This window comes from Petaurus breviceps, unplaced genomic scaffold (assembly GCF_028583685.1).
Source record: "Petaurus breviceps papuanus isolate PSGF00001 unplaced genomic scaffold, PetGlider_PUasm1.0 227, whole genome shotgun sequence".
Taxonomy (NCBI): domain Eukaryota; kingdom Metazoa; phylum Chordata; class Mammalia; order Diprotodontia; family Petauridae; genus Petaurus; species Petaurus breviceps.
In genome coordinates this window covers 11,647,508-11,666,172 of record NW_027185896.1, presented here as the reverse complement: position 1 = coordinate 11,666,172, position 18,665 = coordinate 11,647,508, and the positions used below count along the sequence as shown (strand labels likewise).

The 18,665-nt window shown below is 40.6% G+C and overlaps 1 protein-coding gene across 1 annotated transcript in view; it reads right to left on the bottom strand.

Annotated features, from left to right (window-relative positions):
• The window catches only part of SLC25A20 (solute carrier family 25 member 20), a 37,927-nt gene extending 20,398 nt beyond the window's left edge, over window positions 1-17,529 (bottom strand). The window contains exons 1-2 of the mRNA XM_069095776.1: window positions 17,287-17,529; window positions 3,067-3,159 (exon numbers count right to left, since the gene is read on the bottom strand). Coding sequence (XP_068951877.1) covers window positions 3,067-3,159; window positions 17,287-17,424 — 231 coding nt within the window. The 5' untranslated portion in view covers window positions 17,425-17,529. The remainder of the gene's footprint in view (window positions 1-3,066; window positions 3,160-17,286) is intronic.
• Window positions 17,530-18,665: the final 1,136 nt, after the last annotated feature.

The following is an 18,665-nucleotide window of genomic DNA, read 5'->3' as shown; positions in this document are numbered from 1 at the left end:
TCTCCACTGTGGCCAAACTAGTCACATGCCCTCATCACCACCTAGGTGGACAATTCCAAGAGTTTCCTAATCAATCTTCCCAGTTCTACTTTCTATTTCCAATCCATCTTTCATGCCATTGAAAATATAGATATATCCTTTCCAAGTATGGGTTTATTCATATTACTCACCTCCTCTAAACCTTTCAGTGACTCCACACTGCCTGGAATATAAAGTTCTTTATTTTTCTTGTGTTTTTTTTTTTTTTGGGGGGGGGGGAGTCCTATGTTCTCTTTTATAAAATGGTTAATCTGGAAACAGGCTTTGCATGATTGCATATGTATAATCTACATCAAAGGACTTGCCTTTGCAAGGAAGGGAGAGAAGGAAGGAGCGAAGGAATCTGAAACTCAAAAGTTATAAAAAACAAATGTTAAAAATTGTTTTTACATATAATTGAGAAAAAAATTAAAACATTCTTTTAAAAAAAAAGGAAAAGAAAGTTTAAATCCCTCTGCCTGGTATGAAACTCCTCCACAAAGTAGTCTTTCTGGCCTTACTCTTCTCTATCCTCTGAACACAGACCCTGTGCTTTCTTGCTCCAGGCCTTTACTCAGAGTGTTCTTGTGCCTGCCAAATCCTCCTCCACAGGGACTTGACTCACGCTTCTCTCAGCCTGCTGAATTCCTTCTCATCCCTCATCATCTCCATTGTTCCTCCATAAGGAAGCCTTTCCTGATTCCCTCTAGATGATGATCTTCCCCCAGGATTTCATAAAGTACTTCATTTGCTATCTCTTTAATGCACTTCTCATGTAACAATGATGGTAGGAATGGTATGTGTTCCAGTCTTTTGTGTTTCTATTTCATCCTCCTACCAGAATATTAGTACCAGAAGGGAAGGGACTGAATATTATAAACATTTTATATCTTCCTAGAACAGAGTACCTATAAGAATGATCACTACTCAAAAAAGTGCTCAATAAATCCTTACTGAATGGCCTTATGAAAGAACAAATAAAAGAATATTAACCTACTTGGTTTAATTAGAAACTACAATTAGGACTGAATTTAATTATATATTTATATTTGTTTGTCCCATACACATACGGATTTGTCAACTACACGTAAAGGATTGGATTAACAAAACAGGGATTATCATGTCTTTTTTTTTGTTTTGTTTGCGTGTATTTTGTGAGGCATACAGAACTAGGGGTTACACGGACAGTAAGTATCAGTATCTGAGGTTGAATCTGAACCCAGGTCTTCTGGACCTGTTCTCTATCCAATGCACTATATAACTGCCCTTGTCTTCTTGAAAGACAAAGAAACCAAAGCCCCTGAAAGTCCAACTTGCCCAATGTCACCTTAAAGCTTGGAAGCACAACCTAGAACTCTGAAGTCTGAGCCAATAGAGTAACTAAGACTACTTCATGAGAGCTCCTGCGAGGATGGAATTGACTTTGTTGTCCTTGATTTATAAAGTACAGTGTGAGGTATCTCTGGGCATACAACAAATACTAGCTGATGATCTTCAAAGGATCTCCTTTGGGTCAAGTTTGCAGGAGCTATTTTTGCACTTGTCCCTGTCCCTCTTCTGGTTCAAATGATACAAAGTCATTTCAGGAACTACAGTGGCCTTTGAAACTCTGTGGCAACCATCAACAGGCTCTGCAAATAGCAACAGTGGATTATATCTTGGTCACTTCAACCCCACCCCATACAAGGAGCACATCTGAATAAGAAGGGCACCTATATTTACTGGTGTCCTTATATGGTTCCCTTCCCAGAAAGCTTCCCTTCCAGACCCCACTGTGACAATGAGCCCCTCCTATTCCCTACTTCTCAAGAATTATTCTTTAAAACCCACTCTCAAACCAAGTCAGTCATTGATAAATGTGTTGCTTTTTTCTTTCATTTGTATCATAGTCACCTTTCAGTGCCTACCAAAAACAGGAAGTCAATGATTTATTAATATATTTATGAGATTTGGGGGGATAACTGGGAAGAGAAAACTTCTCAGTGACAACTGGACAGACAAGTCTCTTCCTTTCAGGAGGGGGAAAAAAGGAGTTGCCCTTAGTAGATCCTTGTAAAATCCCAACAGGTACCACAAGCCAGGCAATAAATGTATCTTCCAATCACTTCCTCAACCTTAAGTGAATTTGAAACACCTAAAACATGACTGTGACACTCACTAATTATAAACTGGCTCAGTGTCTGCTTCAAGGTGTTTGAGCCAATCTCTAGTATTTTTAAGAAAAATGAGCTTATGTGTAATTATAATGACCCACTTGGACCCCAGAAAAGAGATAAGGAAATGCACCTCCCTCCCCTTTTGCTAGAAAGGTAAAGAACTATGGATGTGGATGCAGACAGTGTCTTTATTCTGCAAAGTACCATGGTGGGGAGGAGGGGAAGGAAAGAACAATAAAAAAAAGAAATTTATAACTTTGTTGTATATTTTGAGGGAACAGCAAGTTGTAAAGTAGTTTCATGTGCAATCACCTATTTATTGAACTGTTATGGAAATGTTTGCTTTGTTCAATGAATTAAAATTAAATAAATTTTAAAAAGAAAAACTATGGATATGAAATGCTGCATATTGTCACAAGTAATGTATCAGGTAATGCGTCCCTTAAACTGTTTTTTTTTCATCTTTGTTAACACAGGAGGGATCACTGATGGGAGCAGGAAGAGTGAAAGAAAGAGCCAGAATCAAGAGTTAGAGAAGGCAGATGGAAAGGTAGAGGGGGGGACGTCCTGTTGGAGGGAAAACAACTAGCTCATTCTCTTATAGACTTGATAAGCAACTTCAGAGAGTGGTCATGAAAGAATAGTTTAAATGCAAGCCTAAAAGCCTTTCTCTCTCCCTAATCTTGGTGTGAGGCCAGTCTTGATCTAATTACCCATGAAAGGGAGTGATTTTGTAAGATCTGCTCATACATACAAAATAATTGCTAGCTTGGTCAGTGATAAAGAGACAACAAGAAAGGTAGGAGAGAAGAGGCAGCACTGCAGATATCCTGCTGTGAAAGCATAATAAGAGACGGTGCTTGCCTAAAGGAGGTCATAGAAAGACTCTTACCTCCCCAAAAAGTGTCTTCTTGAAACAGTCCAAGGTCCCAGAGTACAGGGGAGGTTGTCCCAGCAGGCTCTTCGGCTGAGTCTGCAGCCTTACCTGTAAAAAACAAAAGCATTAAAATGCAGTTAACTCTCATTTATTCAGAGCTGACTGCCTGATAAGAGGATTTTCTACTCCCTCTTATTTTTCTCCTTCTTGCTGTCAAATTTTCTCAATATGGAAGTGACATCTAACACTAATTTTCTCAAAATACATTATTCTCCCCAGTCTCTTGGATTTTTATTTCTATTCCTACAACTCTACTGAAAATGCATACTTGAAGGTCCTAATAACTTTCTTCTTAAAAAATCCAATCTTTTCTCTATCCTCATCTGTTTCACTTTCTTGCAAAATTCAAGACAGCAAGCCATTTGACATATCCTTGAAACTTTCCTAACACTCCGTTCTGGCATTTCTTCTGCCTTCCTGCCATATTCTTTTACCCATCCTCTCTCTGTAGGTCTCCCCAAAAGAGAGCAGCCCTTAGGTTTCTGCTTCACTGACTCCCCATAGAACCCATCTACTCATAGCTTCAACCAAGCCACCATAATAGAAGGCAAATGAGTCAGGACAATGACGTGAACTAAGAAAAATGCACCTAAGAAAAAAAAGCAGATGAGAATAAAAGACCAAGTAAATTCAATTAATAAGGACTACATTTTCCCCTTCACCAAGAATAGGTTCTGCTCTGCTCTGCTTAGTCGTTTATTAGCACTTTTCACATGGAATTCAATTCCACCAGCATTGATTAAGCACATATTCTGAGTCAGATAGTGCCAGATGCTAGGGATACAAAAATAAAATCAAAGCAGGCTCTGTCCTCAAGGAACTTATATCCTAATAGGGTAGCAACATGTCCACAGATGAAATACAGAAATAACACAGAAAAATAAATGGAAACTAATTTAGAGGGAGGGAGAACAATACCTAGGTCTCTTGTAGGTGGCCTTGAAGGGAGATATCCAGGTTAAGTCTCCACTGAGTTCCAGCCTAGTGACTCCCTCAAACTCATCATGTCCAAAACACAACGCATTCTCTTTTCCCCAATACTCATCCCTCTTTAAAAACTTCCTTATTCTTTCTAGTCATGCAGATACACAATCTCAATGTCATCCCTGAATCCTTATTCTCCCTTACCCCACATATTCAATCATTTGCCAAGTTTTGCTGTTTCTGCCTCCACAACACATCTCAGTGCATGTTTGATCAGGCCACTCCCCTAATTCAATAATTGCCAATGACTTCCTACTACCTGTAGGCTTAAAATTCCTCCTCCATCTTTTAAAGCTCTTTAGAGGGTCACCTCATCCAACATTTCCAGCCTCAATTAGTCTCTGTCACACCCACTTACTGCATAGCCCACATGCCTCTGGACTTTCCCTCCTACTGGGTACCCACTCCACCTCCCTTCACCACACCTTTGCACCTACTGTCCCTAAGGGCTGGAATGTACTTTCTCCATACTCCTAACTCTGAAAACTCTTCATTTCCTTTAAAACCCAGCTTAAGCACCACCTTCTACATGAGCAGTCCCTTAATCCACCTGCTAAGTGCTTTCTCTCCCAAATTGTATTGCATATATCATATATAGATATACATACATATATATATATATTTGATGTATACTTAGAAGTGTATGCATTGCCTCCCAACACTTGAAGGTGGGAACTTGTTTCTGTAAACCCAGCACGTGGCACAAAACAGGTTTTTAATAAATGTTTCACTGATTATGGATTTTACCATTATGGATCTGTGACCTCTTCTGTACGGGTGCTCCATCCATCACAATCCCATGGTACAATGTAGAGGAAAGAGCACTGGACTGAGCTTCAGGAGAAATGTGGTTTCAAATTCCACATCAGAAACTAAATGAGTGACTTTAACTCTCTGAGTTTCAGTTTTCTCATCAGTACAATGGGCTTGGTAGTGACAATCTCTATTTCCCAAGAATGTTCCAAGAATGAAATATTATACACAGTACTTTGCAAACCCTGCAGTAATACATTAATGTCAGCTGTTTTATTTTCACATATCCCTTCTCATACTGTGTGATTCTTGTTTGTTTCTTTCTGTAAATTCTACAGAAAGGACCCATTTAAATACTTTGCTCTGTGTCTATCTGTTATTCCATGAATACCAGAGCAGCATTTAAGCTGTGCATCCCTCATTCTGGCAAGCACTCTTCTGGTTGGACATGTCTTCAATGATGGTTTTTAAGCCATTTCTTAGACTCAAGTTATTGTTGGTAAAGTGCTGCCTTCTGCTTAGTCCTCCCCACAAGGTGACTCCCCACTACTCTTTGGGTCACGTTCCGTTCTGATTACTTTTAGGTCTTTGGTTTTAAGATCTCAGATCCTCAGTCATAAAGTATCAAAGAGAGACCCATGATAATTAAAATATGTATGATAGACGGTAGCAACAAACTATATTATACTATTCTACCTTTCATTATGATTACTCACATATGGGCCTTATCTCCCCTACCAGATGCCCTTGAGCACAGTTATTTGCTTCTAGATCTTCCCTGTCCCCTCACTTCTCTTCACACTCCTAAACAGCCAGCAGTGTTGAGCATTATGCCTCAAAGATTATGTACCTGTCGAGTTCAAACTCTGTGCCATCTGATTTGCATCTGAAACCTTCCATGTATGTCATTTTCCCCAAGAGAATTTGAGTTCCTTGGGAGCAGACTCTTACACTTTTCTATGAGTATTCCCAGCATACTTAGCACATGGTTTTACACACAGTAAGCACTTAATAATTGCTTCATTCATTCAGTTCAGTCATTTAGTCAAAGGGGTTGGCCTACTTAATAGAAACAAAATAATATCAAAGATAAGAGGGCTGGACTTGAATTATAAAGATCTGAACTCAAACCTTGGCTCTGTCACTTCTAATCTAGGTGACTATGTCAAGTAACTCAACTCCCTGGTCCTTGGATTATTTATCTTAAAATAAGAATATTTTTCATTAGATAAATGATCAAAGGATTCATATAGTAAGTTCTCAAAAGAAGAAATAAAAGTTATCAACAACTGTAAGAAAAATGTTCCAAATCACTACTAAGAAAAAAAATACAAATTAAAACAAGTGAGTTCACCTCATGCCCATCAGATGAACAAAGATGACAAAATGAAAAACAACAATTACTGTCAAGGCTGTGGGAGGGAAGGCACACAAATGTACTGCCAGTTGAGCTATGAACTAATCCAACTATTCTAGAAAGTAATTTGGGACTATAACCAAAAAATTACTAATCTGAGCATACTATACCCAAGCAAGACCTCTACTAGGTATGGACTCCAAGGAGAATGATCCATATGTGCAAAAATATTTGTAACATCACTTTTTATTGTAGTGAGGAATCAGAAACAAAGTAGATACAAATTAACTGGGAAAAGCTTAAATGAATTGTTATATAATGACATATTGTAATGTAAGAAATGAGAAAAGAGATAAATTCATAGAAACCTGAGAAGACTTGTATAAATTAGTGTAGTATGTAAAGTGAGCAGAAATAAGACAATATACAGAATGACTATATCAGAAGACCTCTACTCATTACTACTGTGAATAACAAGTCAGTCAGCATTTACAATGTACTTTAAGGTTTGTAAATCACTTTATGTATTATCTGATTGATGTTCACAACAATCAATTGAATTGGGTGCCAATTATTATCTCCATTCTACAGATAAAGAAACTGAGGCTGAGAGGTTAAGTGCCTTTCTCAAGGTCACATAGCAGTTAAGGTCAGAACTTCTTGCTTAGGTCTTCAGGAATTGAAGTCCAACACAATCCACTGTGCCATCTAGCTGCCTCAAAAAGGACAGCATTTATATAGCTCTTTTGAGGTTTGCAAAACACTTTACATGTCACCCCACTTGACCCTCACAATAACCCTGTGATGGAGGTACTAACATTATTCCCATATTACAGATGAGGAAACAGGCTGAGAGGTTCAGTGACTTGCCAAGGGTCACACATTTAATAAGTATCTGAGGCCAGATTCCAATTCAGTTCTTCCTGACCCTAAAAGTCTAATATTCTACCCACTGACTCATCTAGCTACCTCAGAGCAATAACCAATTATGACTCCAGAAGACTGATGACAGAACTCACTTCTTACTCTTGGCAGAGAAGTAACAACTAGAGGTACAAAATGATAACTAGGATTTCAGACACGGCCAATGTATGACTTGATTATACTTATCTGTTATAAGGGAGGGGTTGTTGTTTTTTTTTGGGGGGGAGGGGGAAGAATAGGAGAAGGGGAAAACTAAAGGGGACTAGTGATGTCAAAGAGTATCAATGGCATACTTTAAAAATGCATAGAAAAGAGCAGAAGGAAATTCAGAAAGGGACAGAGATAAGCAAAGAAGTGTTGGTTCTTTTGTGTTAAATTTATTTTTACTTTAGAAGCAAACCATGCTATATATAATATACAGTTTTCATATAAAGTATTTTTCTGTTCTTTACATATGAAAATGTTTGTCAAGTTCGTCAACAGGAACAACAAGAAAAAGAGACTCATAACTCCCATATATCTTGTGGCTTGGCATCCCAAACTGGGTTTACAGGACTAGGTCTGATGGCTGGGGGAGTGAGGGGAGGGTACCACAAAGCTATGACTCATGTTCGTATCTACAGCTTCACCTAAGAACCTCAGAATGGAAGTTACGTCTAGGTCTCTACAGATATTGCTAAAAGGGCCCTCCACCCCTATGCACACACCCAGGTAACAAATTGAGACAGAATGCAATCTTTATTTCACCCCAGAGAAAATATAAATCCTATGGCAACACTATAAAAAAGTTGGTACAAGGGTAGAATGTATAACCAGGGTCACTTTAATAAGGTTAACAATTAAAAGAACAAGTATCTGTTTTGGACCTTATGTTGGAGCAAACCAATGTATAAAGAATTCACGTTAGCCTATAAACAGTTCATATAACTCTTCTGCCTCTCCAATGAATCCTACCTTCCTTCTCAATATACAGACCTATACAATTCTTCAGATATATAGCACCACCCTGTGGTTTGGTCAGTCAGGGAAGAGAGACAAATTTAAGGTTGCTAGAGTGAACTCCTAACTGCCCTTCTGTATTAACAGATTAGGGCAATCAATCAACAAAAATAATTTGGGTTCAGGAACTCTTGCTACTTCCATGCTGTCATTTCTTAGGCTGACAGGTTGTGCAATAGTCCCTCCACAGTTACAATTGCTAGGGCTGGGGCACCATTGGGGGGAACCAAATCAAATGTAAGTTATGGTATATACAAAATAAATTATAGTGGGGGAAGGGCATAACACTAACTGGGGAAATTGGGCAAGCTGTCATCAAGGTGGCACCTGAGCTCAGCCTAAAACAGGGCTGAAGCAGAGGTGACGAGGAGGCACATTCTAGGAAAAAAGGGTAGCCTGGTAACCCAGACACAGAGAATGGAAGGGTGCATACAGGAAACAGCAAGAAGTCCTGTTTGGATAAATAGTGAGTGTATGAGGGGCAGTACTATGTAATCAATCAGACAGAAAAGAGGCTGGAGCCAGAATGCAAAGGGCTTTAAAAAATGCCAGTTTATTTTGTCCTAATAGCACTTGGGAACCCTAGAAACTTCTGGAAGTTAGGAGTGACATGGTCAGACTTGTGCTATAGGAATATGAATTTGGTAGCTGTGTGGAAAATGGATTGTAGAAGGGAAACTTTCCAAGCCATAAATTACCATGGGTAATTTAAATTGTCTTTGGGGCCCCTGGTTCTAGCAAGTGAGCTCTTTCTTTACCTTGCTAGGATGCAGGTCTCCCAAGTCTTTATGCCATTTTTTCTCTTCTCAGACTTAGACTATTCCTTCAACTTTCTCCCTGGTTACATGTACTATAACTGTGGGACCACTGGCCAATCTTGATGGGCCCTAAGCCATTTCCAGGGCAACTCTACTCTATGCTACCACTCACAGACCCCATCCCATTCCTTTCCAGCTCCCCTTTAAATACTGTCTTCCTCCACTAGAATGTAACCTCCTTGAGGGTAAGGGACTGTCCTGTTGCTTGGATTTGTATATCTAGCACTCAACACAGTGCCTGATAAACAGTAAAAGCTTAATCATTGGTAGTTCAAGCCTGTAATCCCCACTAGTGGGAAGGCTGAGGTTACTGGATCACAAATCACCCATATGGTCAGCCCCTAGGGAGGGGGAAAGGGTCTGAACAGGTAGTCTATTAAGGGGCAAACAGGGTAGGTAAAAGCTCCAAAGCTCACAAGTGATGGAATCAGGATCATAAATGACCCATGTACTTTCAGCCTATGTTAGATAGGGAAACTTGGTCTCAAAACAGATATAGATAGATGAAAATGCTTTATCTGTTTATCTAACTAATGAGATAAGGTTGGAAAGGAAACCATTAAGGAAGGTATTAAATGCCAAGCTGAGTAGCTTGCATTTTATCCTATACACAATAAGAATAGCCCATAAGGCTTTTGAGCAGGGGAGGAACATGATAAGAGCTGTTTTGGAAAAATGATTTTGGCAGCTATATGGGGAATGGATTAGAAAAGGAAGCCTGGAAAGAGGGAAAACAAAGAAGCGGTTATTACTATAATCTAGTCAAGAGGTAACGACTGGTGGTGTGTGAGAAAGGGACCAAAAAATTTTTCAAGGGTCAGCTAGGTGGTGCAGCAAATAAAGCACCGGTCCTGGAGTCAGAAGGACCTGAATTCGAATCCTACCTCAGCCACCTGACACTAGCTGTGTGACCTTGGGCAAGTCACTTAATACCAATCACCTTGCCTCCCACCTCAAAAAAAAAAAAAAACTTTAAAAAAAAAAATAAGCAGTCAGTAGATAGGGGAGGGAATGCCCAATGGCGCAACTTCCCAGAGATAGGAAAGGATAGGGTATGAAAAGCCCAAGTGAAGGGAGTTATCCTTGACAAAAACAGGCAACTATTCCTTAAAAACTAGAGCAAAGTGGAAAGGAAAGGATGGGTACTGAGACACAGGAGTTTTAAGGTATAAGAGTGGGGAAATGAAGAAGCTCCTGACAGCTGGCCTTCACTTTCTCAATAAAGAAGGAAGCAATATCTTCTCCTAAGAAAGGGAAGAAGTTTGTGAAGTATTCAAGAAATACATGCTATGGGGAGGGAAACAGAAGAAATTATGAAAGAGTAAAAAGGATTACACCCAATCTTGGGATGGGGAACAAATAATGAAACTTATTTCCCTCCTCTGTAGAGGCAGAGAACTACACATGAGAAATCCTGCATACACTGTGAGAGGTGGTTATTCTGCCAGGCAAGTTTTACTTAACAGCATAGTTTCCCATGGAGAAGAGTTAGCACAGCAGGAAATGTCTGTGGAATAAAAAGCAAAAGCCATCAATGAAAAATAACATCTAAAATCAAGAGATTGCCCTGTGGCAGTGAAGACCCAGTCTGAATTCATAGTGGATCCAGCTGACATGGTTGTGTGCTGTCAGAGAGCTGGTATGGGAATGGGTGATGGTGAGATCTATCATCTCCATAGGGGGCTAAGATACAGCAAAGATGTGGAGGAGCTGAGTCTGATGAACTGGGGAGTGAAATCATGTATACTTATGCTCCCAAGTATAAAGTGAGAGGGAGAGGTGAACTACAAGATGGTGAGTCAGGTATTAAAAACTGGAGAAAAGAGGAAAAATGAGTTGCAAGTTGGTATATTGTGGTAAGACGAATCTAGAAGAGTGATATGAAAGGATGGAAAGGAGAAAAAGTTAACAGAGTGACACTGGCAGAAGGAGGATATAAAAATGGTAATGGGAGGGCAATGTACAGGTTGATTTCTCCTGGTTCTGTGTGTCAGAATGTATGAGAGAGGGAAAAGCCAACATTAGAGAGTATTCAAGGATATGGTACCTTCTGGAGAGGAAGCAGTAAAGTGGTATAATGGACAGTCTGGCCTGAAATCAGGAAGATCTAAGTTCAAATCCAGCCTCAGTCTCTTATTAGCTGTGTGACTGTAATGAGAATGGGAATTTGGGGTGGGTAGGTGGTGCAGTGAGTAAGAGCTCCAGCCTCAGACACTTAACACCCACACAAAGAAACTAGCCATGTGACCTTGGGCAAGTTACTTAACCCCAACTGCCCTCCAAAAAGGCAAAAAAAAAAGAGAGAGAGAGAATGGGAATTTGAAGATCTTCCGTGTCCCTTAATAGACCTAGGGGGGGAATTTGAAGACCTCCCCTGCTTTGAAAGTAAACTCTGCCTCCAATAGGCTGAATGTAATCACATGGAGCTTGTAATGGAGGAAATTTGCTAAAGATGAGTGTCAGGTATTAAATCTGCTAAAGGGTGGAACACAGCCCACAGGAAGCTTCCCTGCTGTGAAGATAAACTCTGCCCCCTTATAGGCTGAAGGTAGTAACATGGAGCCTGTGGTGGGAGTAGTTGGCTGAAGGGAAGCAGAGCCCACAGGAACCTGGTAGTCAGAGCTAGTCAGACAATGGGGGACAGAAGAGCTCAGGCAAGGAGATAGAGAGGTTTGTGAGTAAATATTGATCTTGTATTGGTTTATGGGAAGACTGAAGGATCCTGTGGCTCTCTGTGTTATTATGGCTTCTGAATATCTTTGGTACTATGATGGAATCAGCTTACTGGTTTTGGGATAGGGTTTCTGGTGCCTAAATAAATGCTTCAGTTCTGTCCTCTGCCTGGAGAATCTGTTATATTTTGTGATCGAACATCATGCAATACTTATAGTGATGGTCTTTATTGTGATTGTGGGCACTGTAAATATTGCACTGGTGCTACAGTGACCTTAGGCAAAGTCACTTAATTAATCTCTATTTGCCTCAGTTTCTTCATCTATAAAATGAGGGTAGTAATAGGTCCTGCCTTCTAGGATTGCTGTGAGGATCAAATAAAATCATAATTGTAGATCAATTCACATAGTATCTGGCACATATTAAGCACTACATAAATGTTAGCTATTATTATTAAATATTTATTAAACCCCACTATGTGTCAGACAACATGCTAGGTACTTGTGAAAAATAAAACAGTTCCTGCCCTAGGGAAGTAGAGCGTAGGGACACAGACTTAAGATGCATTTATTCCTCAGGGTTCCTCAAAAAGGTTGCATCTTCTTGCTTCTATATTTGAACTCATGCTATTCCCTTATCCATGAAGACTGTCATTGTTTGCCCTTGTTTGCCATTCAAACATCTCCTCCACTCTATCAGGTTAAGTTCAGCCTTTAGAGCTGTCTGGATGGCCCCAATCCAGAAATGATCTCTTCATCTTCTGATTTCTTATGACTGATCACATTTTACTTTGTATTATAGTCCTTTATTTCCAAGGCTTATTTCCCCTAAAAGAGTGGAAGCTCTAAGAAGAAAAGAATCTTGTTTAAGTCATCCCAGCACTTAGAAAAATACCTTTCAAGAAGAGTGTTGCCCAATAAATAATCTGTCATATGATACAATGACAAGACCTTACAGACAGCCTCACGCAAAAGAAATGATGGACCACCCATTGATATTTCAGAAGGATTTGTCCAAAACAAAAAAATACTCTCCCCTACAAAAAAACTGCTGAAACTTAAAATTAGATAATCACACTTCATTGTTATGGCTTAAATCCAATTGAGCTTTACAGAATTTTAAGATGTAAATATTCTTAGGAAAGGATGTGCAGTAATCCTTGACTTTAAATTTATTCACATCCTTTCCTAACCAGAGAGCCTGAGGGAGCGACTGAATAAATTTGATTTCGGATTTCAAAAATGTCTTAATCCAATCTATGTGTTTTAACCATGCACTTAAATCAAAGTTTAGCCCTCCGGCACTGGGTATTAAGTATGAATATTAATTCAATACAACTTGGACCTCTTTTATTCCTGAATCAAAGGTAAGCATCATGAAACATAAAATGGAACAGGGACAGATTGGAGACAAGGAAACCAGTTAGAAAAACAATAAAATACTCTAGGTGAGAAGAAATAAAGATCTGACCTAGGAAGACTCCAGCGGTAATAAAAATGGAGCAGGGGCGGCCAGGTAGCACAGCAAGTAAGAGCTCCAGTGTCGGGATGACCTGGGGATCAAATCTGGGCTCAGATACTTAGCACCACAACCAGAAATAACTGGCTGTGTAACCTTGAACAAGTTACTTAACCCCAACTGCTTAAAAAAAAAAGGGAAAAAAATAAAAATGGAGGAAGTGATTAGATAGATATGGCAGAGGTAGAAATGACAGGATTTGGCAAGTCACTGACTATAAGAAGGTGAGAAAGAAGTCAGAGATGACTGAGGTCTCAAGTCTGGATGACCAGGAGAACGGTGAAACGATCAACAGAAATAGAGAAGTTAGGAGGAAGAAGCTTTTTTTTTTTTTGAGATGGGAGAGTGAGGAACAAAGATCAGTTTGGGACCAACTGAGTTTTAAATGCAATTGTAGCATAAAGATGGAAGTTTTTGGAAAAAAAAATAGCTTTTTCCAAGTGGCTGGAAAAAGTGCTATAGCTCTAAGAAGAGGCTGAAAGAAAGAAATGGATTTGGAAGCCCTTCAACCTCAGTCATGCTAAACTACTTACTCTACTCAACCTTAAATATTCAATCAGTTAAGTCTTATAACTTAATGTTTTATTTCTCCCTAACCTTATAGAAATATAAAAAAGAAATATTTGTATTTCAAGAGAGGACCAGGACAAAGAACAAACCAAGATCCCTAACACAAAGGAATCAGATAATGGCAGAGCTGGAAGAAATTTAGAAAATCACCTAGACCATCCCCATTTCTTCCTGCCCTTATTTTGCAGATTAGGAAATAGAGCTATACAAAAGTCAAATTCCCTCACCAAAGCAATGTGAAAATATTTATCCCCTAACATTCTCTCTCCCCTTAATCTAGCATTTATACACTGCCTGACCAATTTTCCCTAAGCACTGATATCACTTCTCAGCCAGTAGTCACTCCCCTGTCTAATCTATTCTTAACACAATGCTCTTCCAGTCCTCTGCTAAAAACCTTTCTAGGAACTCCTCCTAACTGCCTACTGAGTAACCAAATGCAAATTCCTTAGCCGGCATTCAAGGCCTTCCATAACCAGGATCTATCCAACCTTCCAGCTTTATACAGGCTCCAGTCAAGCTAAGATCCTCTCTGATCCCCCCTCTCACTCCCTCCATAGAACATTCCTTTTTTCTCTCTTTGTTGAATTCCTACCAATCCTTTAAAGCTCAACTCAAAAGCTACCTCCACCAAGAAATTTTCTGATCTCACTCATTCTCATTTCCTTGCCCTAAGACCTCACTAAGCATTTTGTTTTCCAACTTTGGATACACTTTATGTGCTATTTCATAGAAAAACTATGTGTGCTTGTGTTTAAACTATAAAGTTCATAAGGATAAGCTTATCTTATCTTCTCTAAAACTTTTTATCTGATCCAGTGCCAAGCACAGTGCTCCAACACAAGATGTTAAAAAAGTTTGAAAACTGAATTAGCAAATTCAACGGTTTTTACCTTTCCCTTTCTTTGTATCCCCAGTACTTAGTAAGGTGCCTAGAACATAGTAAGTGCTTGATAAATGCTTGTCAATTTGAGTTAAACTTGATTTCCTTTCCTGGTTCATTTCTGAGTAGGATTTTAGCAGCCCAACAAATAGCCAAGCAATGGGATTTGCAAATTCTTTTAATTCAGTTCTTTCTGGGCTTAGACACCTCCATTTGCCTATCTTCATCCCTCACCTTCAAAGGCACAAAACAGGATTAGCAAAAAATATAATATAAAACAACACAGGGGTGGCTAGGTGGCACAGTGAATAGAGCAGCGGTCCTGGAGTCAGGAGGACCTGAGTTCAAATTTGACCTCAGACACTTAACACAAAAAACTAGTGTGTGACCATGGGCAAGACACTTAACCTCCAATTGCCCTGCCTTCCCCCCTCCAAAAAAAAAAGCAAAAAAACAAAAACAAAAATGATTCAACAAGTCAAGGTTAAAAGAGGCTGGCCTCTCCTAGGCTCAAATCAATGTGAAACAGAAGGTCATAAAATCATAAACTACAACATTTCATTAGACTACATTTTGTCTACAGGTGAAGATAAAGGAAAATATGTTTCATAAGAGCTTCCAAACACTAGGAGGAAGGCAAACTTTCCTGATCTAATAAAGTGTTCACCCCCCAGTTAATATAATTCTGTACTCACTATTCTATATCTGGGATTATTATAGTCTCTCTCCCTACACCTGGAAACCATCAACAATCACAATATTTTTAGAACAGTGGTGTTAAACTCAAATAAAAACAGATCCCTCTGTGCCACATGTTGATTAAGAAAACTACAAAATTAACATTACCTATATCATATTGTATTTTATTTGTTTTGTTAAACATTACACTTTCATCTGCTTCAGCCTCCCTAGGCCTGAATTTGGTACCTCCGTTCTAGAACACCAAGATTCTCTAATGCTATTTATCTTTGTAAAACCTGTAAGTCTAAAAATCACAACCTCCTACTGCTGTTTCTTTCATTCATTCATTCCACAAATATTTATTATGTACCTAAAACTATGTGCATAGTACTATGCTAGATGCTGAGCATGAAACCAAGTTCACACAATCTCTGCTGTCATGAATCTTACAGTATACCAAAAAGTAAGGTACAAGCCTAGATAACGATAATAGACAATATTCTTTCAGAAAGGTCTCAGAGTGTGATGAAAGGTCTGAATAGGAAGATTTCTATCTACAAGGAGCACAGAGGTTTCCTAGATTAGGTAGTATTTGAATTGGGCTTGAAAAGGCAGATTCAACAGATTGAGGGTGAAAAGCATTCAAGGGCATATGGAACAGTGTGGACAAATACAGAAAGTGAAATTTGGAAATGTATTTTAAGATAGAGTTGAAAAGGGTGGCTCCTTTAGTACACTAAGTTCATGGCTAATAAAGGAAATCCTCCTATCACTCTCCCAAGCGGAAAGGCAGGTATCGTATGTTTAACATACTTCAAAGGCACTCTTCCTTCCACCAAATTACACTGTCTTTCTATCTCTTTAATTCTGCTCCCCTTCCCACCAGTCCTAATATAGAACTTAGTTTTTCATATCTCAAATGTCTGCTGTGGTTCAATCATGTCTAACTCTTCATGACAACATTTGGAGTTTTCTTGGCAAAGATACTGGAGTGGTTTGCCATTTTCTTTTCTAGCTCATTTAACAGATGAGTAAATGGGAAGCAGGCAGGGCTAAGTGACTTGCCTAGAGTCACACAGCTAATAAGTGTCTGAGACTAGATTTGAACTCAAGAAGATAAATCTTCCAACACATTACATGACTTCCTTCTTTTGTATCCCCTTAAAGAACAGCAAACTCCATGGAAGCAGGGTGTTATCTAAACTTTGTATTCCCCTCCCTAGGCACCTAATTAATATTTGCTGAATGAATACATTTCCTTCATCTGTCCACTTACACAGCTGAAGATTACTACGACCCAATTTCCACCGGCTTCTTATCTGGTCTCCCACAAATTCATAGAATCTCAGAGCTGGAAGAGGCCTTGGAGCCCATCTTGTCCAAACCCCTCATCGTAGAAAACTGACATCATTAGGAAACTGACAATTCTACCCTGTAGTCAAGAGTGTGAAGGAACAGATAAGAAAAGCCCAGGGAGAAAGACGGGGGAAGAGAATCCTAGTAGTCAGTAGGTGAAAGGTCTCAAAGGAGTGCCCCATCGCACTCCTTATAGGAATTTCCCAACAATGTAGGTAAGGTAGAGGGCAAAGATTGGTATCTCGGTTTTACGGAGGCGGTAATTGAGGGCCCTGGAGTCGGAAGAGAGGAGTTAAGTCCCAAGCTGACCACCGATGACGAACACGTCATTTTTCCTGGACCTCAGGCTCCTCATCTGTAGGAAGAAAGGATGGTGGCCCTCCAGCGCTGTGCAAGAACAGACCACTCACGGGGGAGAGGCACGGCTGCCCTCGGCCTCCGCCTCGTCCGTCCCCCAACTCTTGGGGGGGGAAGGGGCCGTGACTCCCGTCATGCACCGCTTCCTCTCCCTCCCACCTTCCACCTTTCCCAGCCGCTCACCGGAAGCAGCGGGAATCCCCTCGACCACCTCCCCAATAACTGACAGGGGACACGCTCCCTCCCTCCGCCAATCCAGGGCAGACCCGGCCCCGGTCCGCTGGGGCCTGCCCGCCCCGCACCTTCACCGTGTCCAGCGGATGGCCCACTAACACCACGCACACGCCGCCGAAGCCTCCGGCCAGGAAATTCTTCCACGGGCTGATGTGAGCCGCCGCTGCCATCTCAACCTCATCCTCGGCTACGGTACCGGCCTCCATCTCGGTGCTCCTGCCCTCGTCTCACTCCAGCTGCAGCCGTCGACCTTTCCCCCACTGGGGGAAAGGAGGCGGGGCCTTTGTGGAGGGGCATGCTGGGAAACGGGAGGAGATGCGGGCCTTGACCCCCGGGGCGCCCAGCCTGGACACGCCCCCGTGGCCACGCCTCCACCCGCGTCCAGGGGCTGCGGACCTAGCCGTAGCGCTCCCGAGGCTTTCCTAGCGGCATGTTTGCCCTAGTCCTGCGGGGAGAGAGGTGCGAGGATTGTCATCCACACTTTTCAGAGGTTGAAACTGAGGCCCAGAGACTGACTCAGAGCCACTCAAAGCCCAGGCAAAACAAGTTATGTATGCTTTGGATCAGGATCGTAGGGCTTATAAGCAAAAGACGCCCTCTTTTTACAAATGAGGAAATGGGGTACGAGGGGTTAATTTCCTTGCCCTAGGTCACAGTAGATTGTAAGGCCCTTGAAGGCCAGGACTGGGTTTCTGTTTGCTTGGTTTTGGTTTTTGCGTTTTTTATCTCCAGCTCCAAGTACAGCGCAGGCACAAGGGAGACACTTAAATGCTTGTTAGATTGAATTAAATTGGATTTCAAGCCCAAGTTCCCTTACTACCTGTAGGAGGTGTGTGTTTGTAAAAGTCAGACTCAGCATTTACATGGACCAGGTTCGATCCAGGGAGGATCTCACAAATCACTCTGGCTGGAGCTGCTAAGATTTCCCCCGGATCATCAGAATTTGACTGTTATCTAAATCTATAGGAAAGGTAAAAGGACCCTTGGCTCCCATGCAGATACTCAGACAATTCATCTAATTGATCAGCAATTCATCTAATACAGGGCAAAACACTAAGAATTCCAACCCAAGCTGAGTAATGTCCAGAGGGATCTCTGATCCATACTAGTGAACCCCACCTCTGCCAGGGACATATGCAGTCCTCAGACTCAGTAATAACTGATTTTTACATAGGACTTTAAGATTCACAAGGCAATTTGCATACATTAACTCATTTGAACCTCATCATAAGGTATGGTAATAACAAGTGTTATTATTCCATTTTGCAGATGAAGAAACAGACTTATAAAGTTAGGAAAGTTTCTCATGGACAATGTGTCAATATCAGAAGCCAGGGCTTTCTGACATGCTTTCCTAAGACTGAAATGACCCTGAAGAAGAAAAACAACAAAACTTCAATAAATAGTCCATCCCACAGTAACTCACAGTACTAAGGTTTGGATTTGC